The sequence below is a fragment of the Neofelis nebulosa genome, chromosome 4 (assembly GCF_028018385.1).
Source record: "Neofelis nebulosa isolate mNeoNeb1 chromosome 4, mNeoNeb1.pri, whole genome shotgun sequence".
Classification (NCBI taxonomy): domain Eukaryota; kingdom Metazoa; phylum Chordata; class Mammalia; order Carnivora; family Felidae; genus Neofelis; species Neofelis nebulosa.
Window position 1 is genome coordinate 42,189,152 of NC_080785.1, and position 25,900 is coordinate 42,215,051.

The 25,900-nt window shown below is 40.5% G+C and overlaps 1 protein-coding gene across 6 annotated transcripts in view; it reads left to right on the forward strand.

The window, feature by feature from the left end:
• ELMO1 (engulfment and cell motility 1) overlaps positions 1 to 25,900 on the forward strand; it is a 538,367-nt gene that overhangs the window by 237,904 nt on the left and 274,563 nt on the right. For all 6 annotated transcript variants that reach the window (XM_058728689.1, XM_058728687.1, XM_058728686.1 and 3 more), the window contains one exon: positions 23,802 to 23,906. In XM_058728689.1, coding sequence (XP_058584672.1) covers positions 23,802 to 23,906 — 105 coding nt within the window. The remainder of the gene's footprint in view (positions 1 to 23,801; positions 23,907 to 25,900) is intronic.

The window sequence follows — 25,900 nt, forward strand, 5'->3', positions numbered from 1 at the left end:
TTTCTCAAATTCTGCAGCCTTTCAAATCCACCTGAGAAGCATGGGTATGCCACTTTATAAAGTGTTTAGAGAGTCATGGACAAAAACATACCAAATCTTGAGATTTCTTTTAAGGTTATTTTTAATGAACTGGGACTGGTTCATACATTGGAATACATCGTGCATGAGAAATATAAGTGATTCAGTGAGTGAGTTCTGTGGCTCTGAACTCTCCACTGAGGCCCAACTTTGACTCTCTGACTTTTCAGTGAGGGTGTTTCTTTGGCTCAAAGAATCTATGTGTTATTTTATTTTTTCAGAAAGCTGATTTTAATCCTAACATAAACCTCCCCTTCAAATATAATGACTAACTCAGGTGTGGATTTATCTCGTTTCCCTTTACTTATGAGCTTTCTAAGTCCTAGTTTACAGTTCATATTAAACAATAAGTCCACATGAGGAAGGGCCTGAGTTAATCCACAAAGCATAGTCAATGCGTGACTACCACTAGCTGGAATTGTCACTCTCAAGCCTTCTCTAATTAGTGGTGCACTCTAAAAATCTTTTATAGTGATGTCCTCTGGAACACAGAGTGACAGAAATAAAACAAAACCCATAACAAAAGAAAACAAATAAAATAAAATTTTAAAATAAAATTAATCTTTAGAAGGGAGATTGTCTTTGTTTACTTCCTGAGATTTAATTCTAATTATGGATCCCAGAACACATTCTGAATTATTATGGTGAAGCTTGACTATCACTAATTCCCTATGCTTCCAATTGGCTGGGGGGGTGGGGGGAGGGAGGAGGAAGGAAAGAAATTTAATTAGCTCTGAAGTTTGAGGATTCTCAAAACAAGCACTATTTCCATGCCACTTCCCTGCACTTTCTCTTGCAGATGATGCATGTAATTGCTAATATTTCTCGCATGATGCGTGAACATGTTTGGCAGCCATCACCATGGAGCTGAGTTCCGTGAGCTTTCATAAGGCACATATGTTCAGAAGGTGCTCTGATGGGGCACAGGACACAGCAGCTCAGATCTGTAGCCCGTAGTCTTCCACAAGAACACGCTGTGTTCAGAGGAATGATTATCAAAGTTTCTAATTGGAAAGGTGATCTTTTTAAATTGCTTGAAGCTCTTAATTTCAGTTCCACTGAGAACTCTCCCGTCCGCTTTCTGTCTGGGTTTTAACATGCAGTGTCTGCTTGCATGAGTGGGTCTGTTTCCCCACTGGAATATGCATCTACACTTCTTCCTTATCATTTTTTAATTGCTCTGCTACCTCCATACTTTCTCATTAAGCTGTGTATTCCACATTGGTCTATGTCAGTATTGTCTGACATAGATTGTATATTCTTTTTTTAAATTTATTTTTAATTTATTTTTTTAATGTTTATTAAACATTAAGAGAGAGACAGAGACAGAATGCAAGTGGGTTAGGGACAGAGTGAGAGGGAGACACAGAATCCAAAACAGGCTCTAGGCTCCGAGCTGTCAGCACAGAGCTTGACGCGGGGCTCGAACTCACAAGCCTCAAGATCATGACCTGAGCCCAAGTCGGATGCTCAACCGACTGAGCCACCAAGGCGCCCCTTAAAACTTTTTTAGTGTTTATTTATTTTGGAGGGAGAGAGAGACAGAGCCGAGCAAGGGAGGGGCAGAGAGAGAGGGAGACACAGAATCCGAAGCAGGTTCCAGGCTCCAAGCTGTCAGTACAGAGCCCAAAGCGGGGCTCGAACTCACAAACTGTGAGATTGTGACCTGAGCTGAAGTCGGATGCTCAACTGAGTGAGCCACCCAGGTGTCCCAATTGTATATTCTTCTAAGAGCTATGAAATGAGGCTTTTGCCTCTTTCCTTCCTGAATTTTTTTTTCATTTTCTGTTTACTGCATGAACCATACAGTAATAAGAAAACAAAAGAAAAATAAGTTGTGTGTTCTCATTACAACAAACCAGTTATTTTTGTTCTGTTTCTTTCTAGTTTTGATCCCACGTGTAGAAGTTAACTGTACTACTGAAGGACAGATTATTTTATATTCTACTTGAAGCATTATCATAAAGGTTTTCTCATGTTGTTACCTCGCCATCATCCTCATGACCATTTGTTTCATTGAGTTGACACATGGCCATATATTTAGATATTTTCAATTGCTGGCCATTTAATGTTGCAGGATTTCTTTGTTCTTCTAGCTTTCGCCTTTCCTTTCGAATTACTTCACTGGGACAGGTCACTAACTGAATTGCTTGAAGATTTTCATGCTTTTTAGGTTCTATGCTATGTTTTGTTTGTGTTTGTTTTTAGCACAATGTCATTTATAAGAAGGCACTTTGTCAATGTCTTGGGATGAAGTGATGATAAGGAAGCCTATTTTGGAAGCAGTCTTCTTCTGTGATATTATTGTTGGGATTCCGATGATGTCTTTTAGTGAAGTAGTGAGAGTAAAGCAGCCACTGAGTCTTGGGGAGCTTGTCAAATCACTGGCTTGTAAAAGGCCGTTTTGAAACTCATTTGTCAAGCCCACTGTAATGTATACTGAAATTATTCCTAGTGACTAACGATGTATTCTTAACAGTATTCAAAAGCTATTTTAAAACCTGCTTTGGTCTCCTGTATATGATTCCGAATATCATTTGAAAGTTTTCTTTTATGTCTTGCCCAAATCTCAATCTGCTGTGGAAAATCATTTTCAAGAATTGTAGTCTTAACTTGCAATTATGTATAGCCACATTTCTTCTGCATAGAGAATAGAGGCATTGCCCATTCTGCTGTGATCCTGAGTGATCTGCTGGGTTTTGAGTTGGGCCTGGCGGAGAGTGAAAGCAACGCATCTCTGTAGAGTTAAGAGATGTGTTTGAAGGTGTGATCTTTGATACCACTCCAGGGTGGGTCCTCTCTCTCAACCTCTGTTTGGTTCCACTTGTCCCAAGGAGAGGACTTACTGTGTATACCACTGATGCTTTCTGTGATCGTTGACCATTGTTATCCCATTCCAATCAGACACTTTGAAAATCTGCTGAACAAATTTAAAGAGCCGTGGGTAGTTACGAATTTGTACTGGGTGAGGTGTTGATAGTATATGATGCCTTGCTCTGAAGCCTATACTCAGCATTTGGAAGTGATAAACCTTTTATTAATATGCTCATTCTCAACAACTACCCAGACTTCATTTCTTTTTTACTTTCCTCTCTTCCTTTTCTTTTTATTTTTCTACCTCTTTGTCTCTTTTCTGATGTTTCAAATGTTGTCCCCCCTGCCTCTTTTTTTTTTTTTCCATTCCATACCTCTGCTTCTTCTAGGTCAACCCGCCCCACTGTTTCATCTTTAGAACTCCCTTCTTTCTTGGTTTCTGCCATTCTTAATTCCCTTCTTGTTCCATTGGGAAAATAGGCTTTAAATTTTGAGTGTGCTGAGGGAATGCCATTTTATAGTGAAAAACTACAGGATTCAGGGACTGCATTTGTGGCTTATGGATGAAAAGAGGCTGCAGGAGCTAGTGCTTATGGGGGTGATTTAAGGGTGATGGCTCAGTGTCTCAGGTGGACTTGATTATGTTGTGGAACAGCTGGATTTCAGCCTGATTTTGACCTCTCCTTGCCACGTAATTAACAGTGTGCCAGCCACAGATCATAAAGTAAGTGCAGTTCAATGAATAATACCACGTACTGGTGCCTAAAGTTTGTCTTACCCAGGGGACCCAGTGGGCATGGGCTATGCCTGGATGTCTAGCCAGGAGTGACATTTAAACTGAATTGCCTGATGCTGGGTGATGAGAGCTCTGACATGCATCCCCAGACAGCTGCTCAATGCAGATGGCTGATGAGCTCTGAAGCTGCAGGCTGACGTGTCCAGGAGCCTAGGGGCAAGCTGACCCTTTTCTCTTTAGGCACAGCATCTGTGTTGGCTGTTTGGAAATAATCAGAAGACATTTTAACTTGTTTTCTAGCCAAAGCTTGGGGCACTCAATTTTTGGTGATTAAACTGGACTTCTAAATGGATTTCCTCTAACCCTGAACTCCTTGGATAGAGATTCATGTCATGAAGTAGGTTTGCTTCCCTTGATGAGTGTTGCAGTGAATTCAATCCTTCTCATGGCATTGTGTTGTATATTGATTAACAGAAAATAAGCTGACTGCCAGGCACATTCATAGAAAAAAGAAGTGGGGGGTTATTAATCATGGAATGGATAACTCATTTACTTGAGACACATAAAATAGATTGAGATAGAATGGGGAGGGTACAGGGCAGAAAATTCACACACACACACCCACTCCTCCCCACCCCACACGCATACACACGCTAATCATGGTTTCATTTACTAACTGAGGAATTTGGTAAGGTAGCTCAGACATATTCAGTGGATAAATATGTAAATAGTCTTCCAATAATCACTAAGGTATTATTCAGGACACAAGCCAGTTGACTTTAGTTTCACCAGAAGTTGGGCAGATATGGCCAAGTAGTCAATCAGTTATCATTGGAATTCCTAGAGTCTGAGGGAGCCACTGCTATTGTGACTTATCTTTGTCCAACCTCATGAAAGCCAACAGAACCAGCGCTGTCTGTGTTGCACATTTGGGTTTGGGCTAGTGGTCCTGAGTGGGGCTCAAAGGAGAGAGGCAGGCCCTTTAAAAGCAGAACATTCGGGGCGCCTGGGTGGCTCAGTTGGTTAAGCGTCTGACTTCGGCTCAGGTCATGATCTCGTGGTCCGTGAGTTCAAGCCCCGCGTCGGGCTCTGTGCTGACTGCTCAGAGCCTGGAGCCTGTTTCAGATTCTGTGTCTCCCTCTCTCTGACCCTCCCCGTTCATGCTCTGTCTCTCTCTGTCTCAAAAATAAATAAACATTAAAAAAAAATTAAAAAATAATAAAATAAAAGGAAAACATTCCTTTTCTCTTCTCTAAATAAGTTTTGAGTTTAACAAACTGACATAAAAGAAGACATTCACCTTGGGTTTATGCTTCATGCCCAGGAGGAGGGAGGAGAAGCCCCGATGGGAGAGGATGGGCAACCTGGGCTGTCCTGAATTCCCTACAGATTCATTTATTTAATCATCCACTCAGAAGCAGCAGCATGCGAGAGGAGCTATTTGAACTTTTGCAATTTAGCTTCACTAGTTACCTTTGAAAATTTTTATTTAAGTATAATTGACATGTAATGTCCTATTAGTTTTAGCTGTACATTATAGTGATTTGATATTTCTTTAAAAATATTTTTTTAATGTTTATTTTTGAGAGAGGGAGAGAGAGAGAGTGAGAGAGGCAGAGAGAGGGAGACACAATCCCAACAGGCTCCAGGCTCTGAGCTGTCAGCACAGAGCCCACAGTAGGGCTCAAACCCATGAACCGCGAGATCATGACCTGAGCTGAAGTTGGACACAACCGACTGAGCCACCCAGGTGCCCTATGATTTATTTCTATACATTGCAAAATGGCCCCCTTGGTAAGACCACCTGTCATCATATCAAGTTATTACAATATTATTGACCATATTCCTCATGCTGTACTTTACATCCCAATGACTTATTTATTTTGTAACTGGAAATTTTTACTTCTTAGTCCTCTTATATTGCCTAACCCTTCCCCCTTGGTAACCAGCATTTTGTTTCTGTATATGTGAGTCTGTTTGTATTTTTTTTTTTAGATTCTACATATAAGTGAAGTCATATGGCATTTGTCTTTGTCTGACTTAATTTACTCAGCATAATATCTGAGTCCATCTCTATTGATGCAAATGGCAAGATCTCATTCTTTTTTATGGCTTAGTAATATTCCAGTGTGTATATGTATAGTGTGTGTATATGTGTGTGTGTGTGTGTGTGTGTGTGTATGCATGTGTGTATGTATATATATGTGTGTGTGTGTGTGTGTGTATATATATATATATATATATGTATATATATATATACACATCACATCCTTTTTATTCTTCATCTGTCAGTAGACACTTAGGTTGCTTCTATGTCTTGGCTATTATAAATAATACTGCTATTTACTTTGAAATAATTCTAGAAGTAAATTTTTCTATCATCCCTTCCATTGCTTCCTTCCATCAAAGAGGACTGTCATGAATTGGCCCCTAATTCCTCAGTGGTCTCTGTTCTTGGATTCTCCAATGATGACATGGGTTCAAAGGGGGGGCACAGAAAGAGATAGATGCTTTCCCATGCACCCATACCTGCCAGGTCTGAAAATAGGGGGATATTACTGTAGTCACTAGATCTAATTTCAAAAAGTATATCTCTGGAATTAAATGAGTTTGCCTTAAATTCTGAACAGTTGCAGATGATGTAATCTTTCGAGACATTTTATTAGGAAGATTAAATTAAGATACAGGAAATGCTATTTCACATTTCATTGGAATGAAAGTCAAGTCTTGTGAAAGTTGTTTACTATAACAGAAGGTTGTTGGGCATCTGTTTCGACTCAGTTTTCTCATTGTTTCAAGATCTGTGTTCTTGCTGCCCTCTCTCTACTCCTTGCACACTAGAAAATCCAATCTGCTAGGAGCTTGCTGAGATGAGTAAGGGCCCTCTGCCAGTTGTGGGAAATTTGGACTCAATGAAAGTAGTCAGTGAAAACCTCTGTTTGCTCTATCAAGCATGTGGTACTTAAATGCATGCATGGAGCCTATTTATTTAGCTCCAGCATTGTAACTAAGATGTCAGTTTTCCTTCTCGGCATAGCATATACATGTACTAATTTGATGGTAATTGAGTAGTTGACTTGAGTTCTATTTCTGGTATTGTTGGTGATGTGCCCTCCATCTGAGATGAGTTTTTTGGCTGCTGTAGACTCTAAAATTCCAATCAAGGCTGTTAGTACCTTCTGATAGCAGACTAGCTCTTCACTTTACATTAATGTCACACCAAATCTTACCTTTTCTTAACTTAGCCGATGAAGTCCATGAAAAGATAGGGAGAATGATAGACTGATTTTGGCGTGTGGTATTTTGGATAGGGGTGTGGGCAGGAAACAAAATGAGGGATGCATTGAAATGTTTTTTGTAGCCTTTCTTATGTAAAAGGAAATGCTGAGAAAACATTTCCTAGATATTGAGAGTAAAATTCTTTTCTGAAATATCCTAAGTGGCTCTGAAGAGGATTTCAGTATGAAATGACGTCTTTTTTTTTTTTTTTAATGAAAGCACAGACAATTCTCTCTCCACCCTCAACCCTTTACAGAATTTCAAAGGAGAGGAGAAATAGAAATGAAGTTGACAAGAGAAGCCATCTAAAATTAAAACTCTCCATATGGAATTGCTTTTTCTTTTCCTGTAGATATTGTACTTACTCTAAGTCCTAGAGACTCTGTTCCATCTTTGAGAATTTTCTTACAAGTTGGTCGTCCGAGCCTCTGTTAACTCCTAGCTTCTATCATCGTGCACAATCTGTATCTTTTAAGTGGTGAAAATATGTTCTTCTAAATGACAAGTTTTTTATTTTAAGAACATCTTTTCTAACTTTACTTATGTATTGAATAGATGATAGTACAACATTCAAAAGTTACAAAAGGTAAAAAAAAATTGTAAAAACTGTTCCTTTCATCCCTTTCCTCCATCCTCTGTTTTCCCTTCCCCAGAGGCAAATAAATCCTATTCCCATTTTCTTTGTTTGTTTATTTTTAGTCTTTGGTTCGGAGGCCATTGTGTCTAGGACCTAATGGGGTATAAGTAGCTCTTTATACTAGATGTGCTTTATTGGTTCCCATCAATTTAAAATGTAGTAGAAGAGAGGATAAGGCCTGGTTGTAATAATAAACTAATGGATCATATTTAGCTACTCACATAAGTTTACCTAGAAATCTCATGGGTAATTCTTCTTGCTGCTGTACCTACATTTATCTGTCCATATTTCACTGTCCAAGATGCCATTGATCAGTAGACTTACATTTTATGTATAACTAAAAAAAGAAAAAAAAACCTAGGCAATTAACTATTACTCAGTATTCCCTATTATTTCAGAATTAAAAAAAATATTATGTTTATTGAAAGAGCCATGCTAGACTTGATGATACACAGATGCTTGTCATTGAACACTCTTGTAAGCACATAAAAAGAAAATACCAGAGGGGTTCCTGGGTAGTTCAGCTGGTTAAGCTTCCAACTCTTGATATTGGCTCAGGTCATGATCTCAACGTTGTGGGTTCAAGCCCCACGTTGGGTTCCATGCCAAGTGTGGAACCTACTTGTGATTCTCTCTCTCTCTCTCTCTCTCTCTCTCTCTCTCTCTCTCTCTGCCCCTCCCCCATTCAAGCTCTGTCTCTGTGTCTCTCAAAATAAATAAATAAACATTAAAAAAAAGAAAATACAGGGAAGTAAATTAAGTAAGTTTGATTCCTGAAACTTGCCCACCTTCTTTGAATCACTTTTGACTCAACTCTTCATTGTCTGTATTTTTCCACACAATTTGTCCTATGTGCCATCAAGAGCCTTGGCAATTCAGTTTAAAAAGAATGAAAAGCTTTTGGTGCTGAGCTCTTAAGACACCCTCCTTCTATAATTTTGTAGAGTTAACACACTTTTGATTATCACTGGGCTGGAAATGTATTGAAGTAGGCCTGGCTCTCCCCATCCCTTGTACTCCCCACAACCATTTGGTGCTTGGGATTGAAAAGCATACTAACATTGTCTACAGGTTTATTCTAGACCCTGATACTCATTCTGCTAGTGTGGTTCTCGCGTTTTTAGTATTCACACCATGCAAAGAAAATTACTTCATAACTGCCTGTCTGATCGAGAGCAATTCAAAGATGCCATTGACTGTGAAATTCTACCCAAATTTAAAACTGTTAATATGTGAAAAAAAGTGCATCTTAGAATTAATGGAAGATGGTAATATTAATTTTAATCTTATTAATTAAAAATAAAATTTCTAGAATTTTTAATCTTTCATGTGAAAAGTATCTCTAAAATGTGGACTTTTGTAGTGCTCATAAATCAATATCCTAAGTCATAAGTACTAAGCTTTGAGATTGTGAAATACCTGAGATTCTTAAGTGTGAAACTCCCCTTCCTTAGTATGCTAACAAATAATGAGAATACATTCCTTTTTCAAAACACCTGAAATGAGACAGTTTGAATATTTAAGTGGCAGTTTAAAAAATCTTTTTTTAAGTTTATTTATTTTTGAGACAGAGAGAGACAGAGCATGAACGGGGGAGGGTCAGAGAGAGAGGGAGACACAGAATCGGAAGCAGGCTCCAGGCTCCGAGCCATCAGCCCAGAGCCCGACACGGGGCTCGAACTCACGGACCGCGAGATCGTGACCTGAGCCGAAGTCGGACGCTCAACCGACTGAGCCACCAGGCGCCCCTAAAAAATCTTTTTTTTCCCCCTAATGAGTCAACTATCTATTTTTACTCTAAGAAATCCAAAAATCAGATTTAAGGGTGATCTTCCAATTGAAAAGGGGAACAACAAAAAAATCTGTATTTGCAGCTCAGCTTGTCTTAAGTCATAGCTGTTTTTCCTTTCTTTTAAATGTGTAATATTATAGCCTACACATTACTAAGAGAAATTATTCAAAACTTGGAAATAAGGCAAAAATGTGATGTTGAAGCAGTCAAAATAGTAATAATAGCAATAATAATAATAATAATAATAATAATAATAGGCCTGACCAAGGACTATTTAATCTTCTAGGAGAACACCCTTATATTTGACTTGGTTATTTACTGCTGTTAGAGCCCAGACACTGGGAAATGATACATTAATGTGTAGATTTGTAGCTGGTAGGGCTGTCCACTAGGAAAGCTAACCCCAAATGTTGAAGTGCTCTATAAGACGTTAACCAGTTTTGTAGGTAACCTAGCAATCTTACACTAAAATTATTCTTGAAAATGCTGCAAACCCCTTCCCCCTCAATGCTCTTTGAAGCAGCTTTCTCACCCTGCCGCTTTCTTCATTATGGTGCTGAAGAAATCTTGACACATGGTTAGTCTATATTTTTCTAAGAGTCCTGTTTTTAATTTTCTGAAAATTTTACTTCATCAAGACTTAAATCTCCCAAATGAAACAGAAGTTATTGCCAGTTACTGTGATGTATATTTGTGGATTTACAAGTGTGCTCAGTAAGTAGTCCGTAGCCACCTGAAGGCGTGATAATGCATGTTTACCCGGTTCAAAAGTAGATTGCTGAGACCATGCATGAGTTAGCCTTTATCCAGTGGTTCCAATGTAATTAGCAAATGATTTTATTCGTGTGGATGAAAAAGCTTCAGGAGCTGGAGCTGGGCTTGTGTAAGGAATTATGGGATTTCAGCCAGAGCTGGGATTATATACAGAATGGTGAGCAGCATTCCGGGAAAGCAGCCTAGGGGCGCGGGAGTGCCCACAGACACAGATGCTGGGGTTTCCTCCATTAAAACCAGGAGAGGGGTTTCCTCAGCTCTCATCCATGTGTGTAGTGATTCCCTGGAGTTATCACCTTTGTCCTTCAGGGAGTTATCAGACATTAAATTCACTTATTTTGGGTCCCCCCCCCAGTTATTCTTTTATTATCTCTCTCCTTCCTCCCTCAGTCCCATTTTTCTCCTTTTCTCCTTTTCTTCTGTTTGCCTCCTTATCCATTAACAAATGCTCCCTCTATTGAAATGGTGTGGAAGATGACATCATGTTTAACTGGATATATGTTCATTTGATTACTTCAGGGCTTTCTAGAATGCCCTGGAGCCTTCACAGCAGATGCCAATCAGTGAAACACACACACACATCAGTGAAGACAAAATTTCCTATGTATTTGAGTATTGCATTGATCACCTATTTGGTATCCCTAAGCCATTATGAGGCAACAGAATACTCAAAGTGCAAGGCTGCATTATCTTATATAACTTAGCACCTGGAAGTCAGGTAAAATGTTGCTGAATGTACAAATGAGTGAAAAATGAGAAAAGCTATTGACTCTTCTTTGCCAGAAGTCCTTATAAATAGAACACATTACCATCCAGTGGGAGACTGAAATTTTCCATGCTTGAATGCAAGAAAATGGAGAAGGTCAAATATCCTCCAGCATCTTTTGGGGACATTTTAATTCTTTAGTTAGTTGACGTCTGATCCAGGGGCAGGGGGATGGCTTAGCAGTGTCAGTAAGATGGGCTCTTTAGCACAATGCTGGCGAGATCGAGAACTAAGTGTGGGCTGAGAGCAGTGCAGGGAATCAGAACCATGGAACCAGTGAGAAAGCCAGACTTCAATTAGTGATGGCTAACACCTAAGAACTCAAGGTCAGTCAATGTCCTCAGGGCAACCAGGCCTACAATAAAGACTAGGATTTCTGAACTTGAAGCTCTGGCAGAAGGTAGCAGAGGACATTGATGCCACTCTCGATGGAAAGTGAATAACTCCCAGGTGCCATTTCCCTGGAGCTTACCTGGTGCAAGGCTCTGTTCAAGGCGTTTTCTATATGTTATCTCATTTGAGCTTCATACCAGGCCACTGAAGGAGGCAATAACTATACTGTCACAGGTGAAGAAGTGGGTTTTAGAAAGGTGACATTTCTTTTCTTGTTTATTTTTATTGTTTTAATGTTTTATTATTTATTTTTGAGAGAGATAGAGTACAAGCGGGGGAGGGGCATAGAGCAAGGGAGACACAGAATCCAAAGCAGGCTCCAGGCTCTGAGCTGTTAGCACAGAGACCGATGCAGGGCTGGAACCCATAAGCCCTGACCTGAGCCGAAGATCATGACCTGAGCGGAAGTTGGGTGCTTAACCGACTGAGTCACCCAGGCGCCCTGGTGACATTTCTTTTCTAAGTACATCAGCTAATGTTGAAGATTGCATTGGAATTTGGGTTAGTCTCTCCAAGTCTGAGCTGCTTATCCCCATGCTTTGCTGCCCCCTATGTATGCTTGTTCAGCCCTATGTGGTTAGTCAGGCTCTTTCCTGATAGAGCGCTACTGGGCGTGAAGGACCAGAGTCTTTCCCATCTGTGCAGAGCCAGGTCTGGGGGGAGCATCTGGAGGCCATTTATAGGCCCCATGAACAACATGGGCACAAGACCCAAGCAGTCTTTTCTCCCAGTACTGTTCTCCAGGGTGGGCGTCTCTGGGATCTTTTAGGGGAAGGGGTGGCTGTACTTCCTTTGAGCTATTCCTTCATTTTTCCCTTCCCACCCCCTACACACAGGGTCACTGAGGGAGGTACTACCTCTGCCAGCTTACAGATGAAGAATGAGTGCTTTGTGAATGAGCAGACCCATTTTGCTCCCTCTGCATGGTGTCTGACATGTGAGAAGTTGGCAAAACTCCTTCATGTCGGGGTGCTGAAGAAAAAAAATGATCCTTGACTGCAAAATGGGGAATAGGAGAGCAAATCAGGCTCTTTTGGAGACAAGGGAGGATTTTATAGAAATATGTTCAGAATGGTTTTACAAAAACTACCCGTATACACACTGAGTCTGTTCAAGAAAGATTCATTTGTGCAGGATTGAAATGTTCCTATTAATATTCCTTATCTGAGAGAAACAGAGGAGTCTACTGAATTTCACGAAAAGGTAATACAAAAACTGATATCTGAGGGTCTTCTTTAATACTGTGCTTCCTCTTTCGTTGTTGAGGATATATTTCAGTACTCCTTCACATGCCAGCATACAGCAGGGGAAAAAGATAGCATAATCAGTATAAAAGTAATACCAGACGCAAGCACCCATTTGCATTTCTGGCAACAACTACTTTTGATCTTACATTGTATTATTCCATAATATTTAAGGTGCAGAGCCCTAAAGTGATTAACCTACTTTCGTTTGCTGGGGTCAAATAAGATTAATAAAACGCAGACTTTCTAAATTTAACTTTTAATTATGGAATATTTTGATGAGAGAAAAACAGCAAAATCTAAAAGGCATTTGTGTCCACACACACACCACTTAGATTTAACAGCTTCTAACATTTTGCTGTGGTTTCTTTGAACATCTTTATTTTGGGAGGGGGACTCTTGAGAAGACAAGAAATTACAGATTCACTTGACATCCAACCCTCTTCCCGTCTGTCCCTCTTCCATCTCTCCCTTGTCTTGTCAGGTTGCAAATGTGTATTATTTCCCTGCATATTTTTGTACTTTGAGAAAATGGTTGTGGGCATTTTGAGTGAAATTTTCTTCACAAATAGCATTTAGTGATAACAGCGTCAGTTTAAAGCCATGTATCTATTCTTTACGTTATTTTTCTGGGAGGTATTATTTCCAAAGTACCCAGTTATTAGAGGAAGTTGAAGTTCGTAAAATAACTACCAAAAAATAAGTTAGACTTTAAGGAGTTAGTTCCAGTTTCTCCTACCCTCCCCCTTGGAGAACCTTGCAGATGTATGTATGTGTGTGTATGTGTGTAGGGAGGGGCTTCCAGACAAGGTTCCTGGAGCACATTAGGCTCACAAAGACAGACAAGAGCTTTTATTTTTTTTACTTTATTTTATTTTTTTAAGACAGTAGTTTTTAATTCTGTCTAATCTGTTTGCTAAGGTTAGGGGCAACTTGGTATTCACATGCTATTTACCTAACATTTCCAATAGTCCTCATCCTCTTACAGAGTTTATTGCCTCTCTGGTTGGTAATGGTGTCGAATTCCTATTTATCAGGTCCTTATTCTCAGGAATGAGAAAGTCACAGTCACTCCGCAGATGAGCAGGTTTATAGGGGCGAAACCAAACCAAAGGGTGGCCTGCATTTGTACTGGCTATGATGAGTGACACCCAGGAGGAGAGATAATTCCTCCCTGGTATTTGCTGATTTCATAGAAGAAGGAGGTGTGGCCCAAGATGCACGTTTATGTTTATTTAAAAATTTAATTTCAGTACTGATTTTTAAACCAAAACTGTGTAACACCTTTGATCTTTTTAACCTCAGCTCCAGCTAGTTCCTTTTGGAACTATTCTCTAAAATAAGGAGCCTCTCTTTTCAAGAACTTTCAAGATCACTGGGGGTGAATGCATCTGTTTAGCTCAATTGTTACTAGGTTGAACCATGTGCAATACCATTTTTGTAGGTCAAAAGTGGTTGGATGTCAGTTTAACACAATAAGTTTGGGGAACCCTAAACATTTACAGGTCAGAGAACTTTAGAGCTGATAAATTTCATCAAGATAATATAGTTGTCCAACTGCCAACATTTATAAGTGATCACCCTGCGGCTGGCCTAGGATTGTCCAGTTGGTGGTGAAGTGCCTAGTACAGTCCCCTAACAAACTGTGGGGTGTGGTGTGAACTGTCAGGCTCTAGCTGGTGCTGGCTTAATAGGGTCGGGATAAATGAAGTGGGTCCTTTAAGCCCAGAGAACTATACCCTGGCAGGGCCGGCATATTGTGGAAACACCCTGAAATGGCCCAAGTTCAAGAGGCCTCAGGACCTGAGATTGCCCCTGGTTTTGAGAATTTGGATCAGACAGGACCTATTCCTGGCTTCTTCCATCTGAATGAAACCCTTCTCATATCACAGTGTCTGAAATGCTGTTTGTGGATCTAGGCCATTCACGTGCCTGCATAGGGCTTACTTGGGCAGGTGGAGCTGAGCCTTTCTGCCCAGTGCATCCCTCTGGCATACCTGGATACTGACCTACGGGGAAGGCTTCAGCAGAGGGTTTTCAGCAGGGTCCAAGGACAAGAATTCAAACTGTTTCTCATGTTCTTCTGCATAATGACCTCTGTTCCCTTTTGCTAGAGAATAGTGGGCACACCTCTAATCAAATATAAGTAAAAATCAATGCATTTTCATTAGAGAAAATAAGAAAAATATTGACAGGTAGAAAAAATATTCCATCTTCCCACTACCACAAATAATTACTATTAGTACTTAGGTAAATTTCCTTCCAGTTTTTAAAAGCATTTAAAAAAATTCCTAATTACATGCTAAGTCTATATCTTGATATTGCTAATGTATATATACTGTATGTGTATATATAGAGAGAATACAGAGAGAGTATTCTAGATAAAATACACATTGCCAAGGAATATATAGAACTGTAGAAATTTTACACAGACTACAATACATATTTTATATTCTTATTTTTTACACTTACAATAACTAAGTCTCTGTGAACACAATTTTTAAGGGCTGTGTAGTATTTTATCAAGTGATTCTTTTTTACCATTGTGTAGTTATCCATTTCTCCTTTTAGAATACTGGTTAAGAACATGAGTTCTGGAGGCACCTGGGTGGCTCGGTCGGTTGAGCATCAGACTCTTGATTTCAGCTCAGGTCGTGATCCCAGGGTCGTGGAATCAAGCCCCACGTTGGGTTCCACACTGAGGTGGAGCCTGTTTCACATTCTTTCTCTCTCTCTCTCTCTCTCTTTCCCTCCCTCTGCCCCTCTCCCCTGCTCGAGTGCTTTCTCTCTAAAAGAAAAAAAAAACATGACTGGACTACTGGGTGCAAATCCTAGCAAGATGGTTGTATGTATGTACATGGCAAGATACTTAACATCACTATGCTTCTGTTTCTTCATTTTTAAAGTGGGCATAAGAATTCTACTTATTCTGTTGCGGAAAAGAGACCATAGTCTTCCAAATTTTAAAGCCAGACTTTGCCATTTATGAGAGCTGCATCGAAGAGAGGAAGAACACGTACCAGCCACAATCCAGGGTCCTAACAGATGAAAATTGCAGGCAGGCTTCTATATCCGAGTATATCAAAGGCCCACTGCAAGGTTTGTCTGTGGTTAGGAGGGGAGAAGGGGCCCAAAGACACTAGGGTGGGACATTGAGTCATGAGTTTAAGACTACTGAAAACATTCTTTTCAACATAATAGAATTTGTCCTTGGGAATCTTGAAAATAATTAACCATATTTATCCAGGTAAGTAAAGCATGGAACATTTACAAAGGAGCCATGGTGTTGTCTAGGGAGCAAAAACATTTACATTTATTTTTTAGTTGAGCTTTTTAACTTTTGTTAAGAAGGAGGGACTGATTTTCTTAACTCAAAGGGTTGCCTTGAGGACAAAATGCATAGAATAGGGGTAGGCTAAGTCTTTTTGTAAAAGGCCAGGTAGGAAATATTTTAGGCTTTGCAGGCCATATTCAAAAGCAGCCACAGAATATGTAAATAAATGAACATGGCTGTGTTCCAACAAAGCTTGCTTTATGTGTTGAAATTTGAATTTCATGTAATTTTCACATGTCACGATTATTATTCCTCTTTTGATTAAAAACAAGATTCAAAACTTCCTTTAAACTCACAACCGTGCAAATGTAAGTGGTGGCATGTGGAGGTTCCTCAAAAAATTGAAAATAGAACTACCCTACGACCCAGCAATAGCACTACTGGGAATTTACCCAAGGGATATAGGAGTGCTGATGCACAGGGGCACATCTATCACAATGTTTATAGCAGTACTCTCAACAATAGCCAAATTATGGAGAGAGCCTAAATGTCCATCAACTGATGAATGGATAAGGAAGATGTGGTTTATATATACAATGGAATGCTACTTTGCAATGAGAAAGAATGAAATCATGCCATTTTCAGCAACGTGGATAGAATTGGAAGGTATTATACTGAGTGAAATAAGTCAGAGAAGGGCAGATATCATATGTTTTCACTCATATGTGGATCTTGAGAAACTAAACAGAAGACGTGGGGGAATGGAGGAGGGGAAATAGTTACAGAGAGGGAGGGAGGCAAACCACAAGAGACTCTTAAATACAGAGAACAAACTGAGGGTTGATGGGGGAGTGGGAGAGAGGGGAAAATGGGTGATGGGCATGGAGGAGGGCACTTGTTGGGATGAGCACTTTGTGTTGTATGTAAGCGATGAACCACGAGAATCTACCCCCAAAACCAAGAGCACATGTACACACTGTATGCTAGCCAATTTGACAATAAATTATATTATAAATAAATAAATAAATAAATAAATAAATAAATAAATAAATATTAAAAAAAAAAAAGTAAGAGGTGGACCCAATTTGGCCCCTGGGCTGTCATAACCTCTGGCTCCGTATAGCCCTTGGCACCCACTAAGTACTGTGTGTGTTAGCTGCTGCCCCCATAATTAGAGTTGTTATCGCCACCATCACCATCTCTATTCTAGGGCTGTGCAGTGCTGGCCCTGGAGGAGGCCAGGGTGGCAGCACACAGGCCTTGCCTCCCTTTGACCTCCTGGGAATCCGTCTGTAGCAGCTGTGGCTTCATCAGCACTTGGCTCCATCATGGCAAAGAGCTGCCTTCCAAAGGCTGCTTGGAGAGTTGTGCTGGAATCCAGGGAAACAGGCTTCCTGACCGATGAGCTAGGGCTGCTCTGGGGCTGTGGTAGCACACGTTCTGTGTCCTCTGGTGGACCTTTCCCCTGTGCTCTTCCTGGGTGAAGAGGAGAGATGGAGAAACCCGCTCTACATGGCTGGTGCTAGTTCATGCCCTGTTTTAAAGCGACAAAGGAGAAGAGAAAAGGGGGTTCTGAACAAAGTGGCAAAAAAAAAAAAAAACGAGCCGGAATTGGAGGGAAGAACCAGTAGGGAGTCACTAGTGTGAGCCACGGTGCTTGGATTGTTCAGAATCCTGTGTGCTCAGCTCCATAGAAAAATTGCAGATATCTTTATAAACCTTGACAGCATTACTTCATTATTCATGAAGGCTTTTTTTTTTAAACCATAACCAGCTTCATTTTAAAGGAAATTTATTCTCAAGGCATTTTTAATTGAGTTTTTATGGTAATTCTTTGTGTTGACTGTTGAATCAACATTCCAAATAAACTATTCACGCTTATCCTTTTATTCAGCGAGTCTCGCCTCTGCCTGTTCAAAATGATGAAGTGAGAGGAAACCCAGATTTTTCTGAATTGTACACATGGCAGTGCATGGCTTTTTCTGACCTCTTAAGAGTCATTTTTAACTAAGTAAATTTGCATTAAATCCTGAATTTTTGGTGTGATCTTCCATTGTGTGCATGTATGGGTTTATTTATGAGTGTGTATGTACATGTGTGTGTGTATGTGTGTGTTCCAAAAAACGTGTATTGTAAACACTTTGGATAACTCCTGAGATGGAGATTTTTTGAAGGCAAGTAGTATTTCATTTCATTGATTTATTATTATTATTTTTAAAAATTGTTTTATTTTAAGGGGCACCTGGGTGGCTCAGTTGGTTAAGCATCGAACTCTTGATTTTGGCTCAGGTCATGATTTCGCGGTTCACGAGTTAGAGCCCCATGTCAGGCTTTGTGCTGACAGTGTGGGGTCCGCTTGGGATTCTCTCTCTCTCCCTGTCTCTTTCTGCCCCTCCCCCACTTGTGCTCTCTGTCTCTCTCAAAAATGAGTAAAGAAACAAAAAATATTTTAATTCAAGTATAGTCAACAAACAGTGTTATATTAGTTTTAGGTGTACAACAGAGATATTCAAAGACTATTTCATTTTAAATCCATCTTTGGATGAAGCAGGTCATGTCAGGCCCCTCGTGCCTTGCATAGTCATAGATGCCAATGTTATTTGATGAGAGGGAGAATGAAGCAGGGGCTGTGAGGCATCGGGAGGTCCTTGTCTACAATCCTCTGACCTTTGGTTGTCCCCACAGCACTCTTCCTGTACACTCAGCCCTTGTTTCAGTATTTCTAAGGACAGGAACTTCTCAGCTAATCCTGTTTTCTTTTAGCTGCACAGAATAATATTCATCCTTCAGATGCCTGCAGACAGAGGTAATAGTTCAACCCACAATGCCCATCCCACCTCCAACACCACACCACACAACCCTTTCTCTTCTCCCCATGCTAAATATCTGAAGTCTCCCCCACCCCCCAACCTTTCTGATATGCCTTATGTTTAGACATTTTTGCTTTTCTCTGGCCACTTTTCTATGCACAGTTTCCCATGTGTCAGGAGCTGGCTCGCTGTGTGTGTGCTAGAAGTGTGTGCCTATGTGCCAGATGTGCCCTGACTTGGGCCCAGTCTGTGCAACCTCCTTTGTTCTTCTTGTTGTGCTCCTTTTGTGGGTTAATGAAACCCAGTGTGTGAGATACTTCTGACTGCCATGGGAAATTGACTCTTCTTGGACTTACTGCCAACTCTAACTCCTCGTTCATGGTAATATCAATGGTCTTGAACTCTCCTAGGATTCAGAACAGTTCCCGGGAGGGGGCACGTTTAGTGGTTTCAGGTGGTCCTAGAGCTCAGTTGAATCAGGGTCCATCATCCGAATGATGAGGGTGGCCTTCTCAAACCAGGGGAAGTGGCCAGGTTGAAGGGCAGAAGGGCAGGAGGCAGCAGGTCAGGGAACAGAGTGACAGAGGCCAGCAGAGGTATTAGAGAGGGCAGGTAAGGAGAAGAGAATGTGCAGCTGAAAGGGAGTTACAGTGGGGAAGCGAGGTAGTTCAGGATCTGCTGTCCTGAACTCTTAGCATCTTACTGGGTGTTTCTTCCATGCAGATCTTTTGTGTTTTACTTAAAAGAATCAAATTTTAATGATGAGGAGCTGGACTCTGATGAATTATTCATAAGCCAGATTTCCCTCATTCTGTAGATATGTGCTTGAATTTTTTAAAAAAAATTTTTTACAGGACTTTACATTTTTGTGATTAAACTTCTCGCTAATGGGGCCTATCTTCCTATTCTCCAAAGACCTTTCGAACCTAAATAGGAAAAAAAGCCACAGAACTGAAGTGGTGACTGCCACTTACTAGCCATGATCTTGGATAAGTCAGGGGTTCTGACCCTCATCGGTAGGAAAAGCTAGATAACGTTGACCTCATTCATTATACTTTCCTCACTGGGTAGTCAGGAAGATTAAATGAAATCCCACATTTGGAGTGCCTGGCGTGATGCCCACCAGTACCAGTCCCAGCTGGTCACAGTTATTTTTCTGCTCCTCAGCGTATTTGCCATCTTGCCCACTTGTAAGGCAGATTTGATAGGGCGTCTTCTCTGTATTCATTCCAACTATTGAGAATTTAATGGAGAGAGACCAGGGCCAGGATCCATAGATTTCTAGAAGCTGCTTCTAACTTTTTGGAACATTTGTTTATGTTGGGGGTCACAGAGTCAGAGGCCGTTGAGAGCCCCCTTAGATAAATATGTGAAGTAGCCAAGTGATAGAGCTGTGGGACCTCCATGACCTCCCCAGAGCAGGCATTTCAATAAAGTCTCTGCCTAACCAAACACTTGGTACAGGGAATCCAGGTTCCAACTCCATTGGCCGGTGGATATAAGTCCCTCAAACACTCTTGCATTGGGTTACTGTGACTTTAGAGCAGTGGTTCTCAAAATATGGCCTAGCAACCATCAGCAATGCCTGGGACCTTCTATGAATGCAAATTCTCGGGCCTTACCCCAGACGTATTGAATCAGCAATGGGGGCAAGGGATGGGCAGCAATCTGTTTGAACAGACCCTTTGGGGGATTCTGATCATTCTCAAATTTGAGACCCACTGATTTAGGAACATGCTCTCAACCCTGGCTGGACATTGGAATCATCTGGGGAGCTTTAAAAATCTAGTTGCTTTGTTCCTACCCACAGAGTTTCTCATTTAACCCACTTGGGGTACAGCCTGGACGTCAGGATTTTTCATCAGGTGTGTCCAGGGTTGATAACTGCACTTCTAGGGAGCCTGTTGTGAGGCTCCTGGGTGAGAGGTGAGGAGTGGGAGGCATGCGGTTTGATAGACCTCCCAAGTAATCTGCTGTACTAGTCAGATTACTTGCAGACCATGACCTTAAACTACCAGCCACACAAAATATCCTTGAGATGGCTTTTTGTAGACTGAATATTCACTCAATGTGATTTCTCTTAAAAGGTTGCTTTTAATGCTATATTTGTTCAGCAAACGTAGACACTCGTATAGCACAAATATTAACTCCTAAATTCTCAAAGGCTTTCCCACGATATGCCATCTGGCAAGCATTATTGTAATCATCTCTTTATTATCCACACTAATGAAGGACTAGCATGGCATTGGTAATTGAAAAACACAGATCATTTAAAAATCATTCAGGCTGGTGCCAGCCCTGCTTCCCCAACCAGAAGCATTTGGGAGTAGAAAATATTGACTGATGACAGTTCCCTACCCCCCTGTGGAGGTACCGTTGCATTTTATTTTAGTTAGAAATTTGAGCAATAGAAGAAGTGAGAGGCTTCTAAATTATAATTACTTTTTTCTGAATAAAGGAGTCTGTTTTCTCAATGAGAAGCCAAAGCACAGAGCAGATAAGCATTGAGTATATTTAAAATGCATTGTCCTTTGGAACTAGTGGGTTCAAAGTGTGCTGTAGAAGAAGTTGCATGGGATTTGAGGAATCATTGGATCTGGATTCTAGATCTTATTCTGCTGTATTGCCTGTGTTATTTGAAATGAGCCACTTTAGCCACTAGCGGGGCTCAACGTGTGGTCCCCATCCAGCAGCATCTGCATCACCTGGGAATTTGTTTGGAGATTCAGATTCTCAGACCCACTCCAACCCTTCTGAATCAGAGACTCTGGGTGAGACCTGGAATTGGTGCTTTAACAAGCCTTCCAGGAGATTTGAATGGCTGCTCAAGTTTGAGCATCGCTGCTCTCCACCAGGGCTGTTTTCTCATCTATAAAATAATGCTACCAGCCCAGATAATATTTGAAGTCCATTCCAGCTCTCCACTGGCCTTGGTGTATGGCCTGGAACAGGTTGGAAGATTCTCTGTCTTAGACCTTGAACCTTTCCTTGGATGTATGAATCAAATAATTCAGCCAAAAACCTGGCATGGGGGTAACAGAAGAGAACCAGATCTCTGGGAACTCTGTACCCAAACACCCCATAGAATGCTCACTATAAAGTAAACTGTGCTTTCTTCAACTGGTTGGTACCATTTTCCCAAAGTCAAAATTCCTGGTGCTTTGGAAGGGGAGGCAGACACTACTCCTTTTTCTGGGGGCCGAGAGCTGTCTGATGTGATTCACGGAGCAGCGCTTCTACAGGAACTAACAAATGGCATCTCAGAAGGATGTACAGAGGTACACAGGCTTTGCAGTAAAACAAGAGAAAATTTCAAGCTATTTATCAAAGCTCTTGCAGCTTCCATTTCAAGACAGGTGGAAAAAAATAACATGGAACAAGAAAAGAAAATAAATCTGTATCCAGAACATCTCATAAATAAGAAAGGAGTTAGGGGAACTGTTGGCCTTGCTAGATTCTCAGAGTATTTTTGTCACAGTTTAGAAAGCTTTCAAATGTTTTGGCAGTATAATTCTTATACTTTTTTCATTCTCAACATTCATGATTGTAGAGTCATTTCATTGGCTATTAAAACCAAAAGAGAAAAAGGAAACAAGCATTTCAAGGAAAGGGAAACTGAGAAAATGATACCTGCAGTTAAGAGAGAAAGAGAGAGAAAGAATGAGTGAACACTTAGTTCACCCACAAATACAAAATTTTTTTTTTCATCTAAAATACAGTGATGCTTTATAATTTAGGGCAAGTCAGAGGAAATCAAAGGCAGTTTTCTAATTGGCTTTTGTTTAGTAAGAGCCTATTTGTGGGAGACAATAGGGCATGGTTTATTGAGCATGAGAGACTTGGGTCTGTTATGTCTGGGAGGGATAGACAAATTATAGCTTTTATTAAAAAGGATGGATCACAGGCTGGCCCACTTTGCCTGAGCGAATAATTTGATTGAGGAGGACTGAAGTAGTTGAGGACCTGCATTGGTCATCTTTGTGAAATCCCTACTGGTGTCCAGTGGACCAATGACATGGCACTAAAATCCTGGTTAAAAGCCTGTACTTGGAGTTCGGATTCTGGCCCAGCCACACACTGGCTCTGAAACTTAGGGTAAGCCACTCAGATGCTCAGCTTGTTTCCTTGTCTTTCAAAGCAAGATAATAATAGAACCTACTTTGTGGGAGTTTTGGGAGGAATCGGAATCGAGTTAGCATATGCAAGGTCCTTTACATAATGCCTGATACGTAGCAGGCATTATTTTACTGGGACTGTTTGTGAAATAGCTGTATGTTTCTTTAAAAGAATCCTAAAAATAAACTCACTATTTCTTAACTGTAAGACCTCTTGAGAGCAGCAGTGCTGTATCTGATACCCTCAGTGTGATTGATAGGAGGCTTCGAGAGGATGCTGGGATCACAATTCAAACAAGACTGATGACCCTTGAGCCGTGGGGACCTTCTGCCCGGACAGCTTCACTGACATAGCTTTGGGGGGTTGTTCGAACTAGATTCAGAGGAGCTAATTTTCGTCATTTGATTTCCTTTTCCTGTGTTTATTTTTGGAATGGACTCAGACCAATGCTAGAAATAGGTCTGAAGTAAATGTCATGTTTTCCTCTCATATTTGGCATACTCTCCTTTGTTGGCCAGAACGTGTTCATGGCAGCTAATATTGATTAGCCTACATTTTTCTCAAATAAACTTTTTTCAGGCTATGTAAAGTCTAAATGCTAGCAGTACCAAAATAAATGCATTCAACTTATAAACCAGTGGTAGAGAACAAAGTAGGAACAAAAGCATGCTGAGACATATTGTCCAAACAAGACATCGCCTGCTCTGCCAAATCAAAGCTGTGAGGCCCTGGGCAAGTTTCTCATCTCATCTGAGTGGCAGTGGCCCATCCATACAGTGGGGCTAATAATAATGCCTATTGTCTGTTTATTAGATAATCCATGTGAAACACAAACTAGTGCTAACCCTCAGAAATTACTCGGCCGATACCAACATTTTAAATGTTATTTCTGTCTATGAAAATCTAATGTATCAAAGTCAAAATGATAAATTTATGTAGGTTCACATGAAGATAAAAAATGTCATCCTACTTGATTATTTGGAGCTGGGCTGGTGGTACTTTGGTCTTGAGAAGAGAAACCAGACTTCTGGTGGTTGGTGAAATCTGCTGAAGAATTAACCTGATCAAACATTTTGTTTTAACCACAGAATCATGTGAACCCTGCCATGGACTTTACCCAGACCCCTCCTGGGATGTTAGCCCTGGACAATATGCTGTACTTTGCCAAGCACCACCAGGATGCCTACATCCGGGTAAGCATGTAGCACCTTTTAGTTGATGTAGGTCTCCTACTGACTTTGAATTTCAGACTTACAGATATGGAGTGGGTTACCTTTAGATGTGTGTCTCCAGTTTTTTGCCTTTCATCACTCAGTAAGTATTAAAATTAAATGAAATCACTAGGGGCCCTGAAATCAGGATTTTTAACTTTTAAATGTTCTCACATGATGACATCTAAAAAAAACACACACACACACAATAGTTACCGGAAAATGATGTCTTATATAGTTCAGCAGTGAATTATGACAAAAATTCTTAGACTTAAATAACAATAAAGAGAAATGAACCATCTACTCAAAACTTGCACAATCCCAACTTTAGCAAAGATCCCTTAGGCTTATTCTGCTTTTTGCAAAAGAGACCAAGGATTCTCTCTGGTTCTGTTTCCGTTCAATCCAATGCTGGAGACACAATAAGATAAACAAAAAGAAAGAAAAGAATGGGAGAGATGGGGAGGGAAAAGAAATGCCTTCTCTCCTATTTCTTAACAAACTAGTGAAACTCCAGCTACCAGGAGAAACTCCTTTGTGGGTGAGGCATAAGGAAGCTAGAAGATGCCACCTGCTGAGTGGGCAGTGCAGGTGTGGGAAGGGCTAAATGTGAAAGAACAGGAGCCTAGGGACAGTGACATAGGGCTGCTCCACTGGATGCACTGTTTGTGCTGACACCTATCCCGTGTCCACAGGGAGAGGAGTCCAGATTCAGTGACGGGGAGGCATCCTCATCCAAGGCTGAGATGGGGGAAGATATGAATAAATGTGACAAGAGAATTGGTGAATAAAATTAAAATTATGATTAGATCTCAGCTTAGAAAATTTTTGATGAGTGAATTGCCTAATGCAGAAAGAATAAGGCTGACACTAGAATAAGATGAGTCTTTACTCTGACATTCTGTGTTGGATCCCTCTTGATGGGACTGGCTTTCTGGAGACTGGGGTTCAAGACCTGGCATTATCTAGTGATGTAAATATGGGCAGTTCCTTTTGTCTAGGCTCAAAGTTCTTCCCTAAACAAGGGAGTGCTACTCCCCCAAGGGGCATTTGGAAATGTGTGTGTGGATTTCAATGCTAGTCACTATGTCAATGGGGTACGACTGGCCAAAACCTATAATACATGGGACAGTCTGCACAGTGAAAAATTGTTCTACCCAGTAGCAGCCCCCTTGAAAAAAGTCATGCCAGGTTCTGAGTTCCCTGCAGGCACTATATTTTAACTTTACGTGTTTTTCTATATATGCAGTTTGACAAGCTTTGATTTATACTGAAATATTCTTTATAATATGATTATGTAAAAGATGTTATGCATTCCTGTGAAAGGTTTGGGATCAGGTGCTTGGTCAGAAATGCAGTCCTTCATAGGAAAAGTATTTGCTCATGGAAGTTTAATTTGGCTTATGTGTGTATATATTTATTGCACAGTTCCTTACTAGGAATATAATCTGCACTCACAATATTTTTGAGGTGCCATATAGTATAGCCTTGGAGAGTTGAGTGTGAAAAGGAGAAGCCAAATAGAAGTTGAATTTAGCATTAACTGATTAATTATTGTAGATGAATGTTTCTAAAGTTAGAGTGTATTGATGCTGAGTGCACAGGAAGCCTATGTCTCATGAAAAGTGATTAATGTTTGAAGCCCATTTTCCTCAATGCAGTCTCTAAACTCTTACAAGTAAACTTAATACGTGGCAATCTGAAAGAACTTTACATCTGATAGGGACTTAAAAGAAAAACCTATTTGTAAAGAAAAATGTGGCCCTTTTTGTCCACATCCCCTTTTCTTTACTGATTAGACCATGTCTATATCTGATAATATCTATATTTATACTTCTATAACTAAGATGTCTGTTATTTTCTCAGAAGTGTCACTTTCCTGATATCATCTGACTTTGGGGCATTAAGTCCTTATTGGAAAGCTAAAGCTATTTGCATGAATGACTGGGGTTAGGGGATCGTATAAGGTCCAAGGA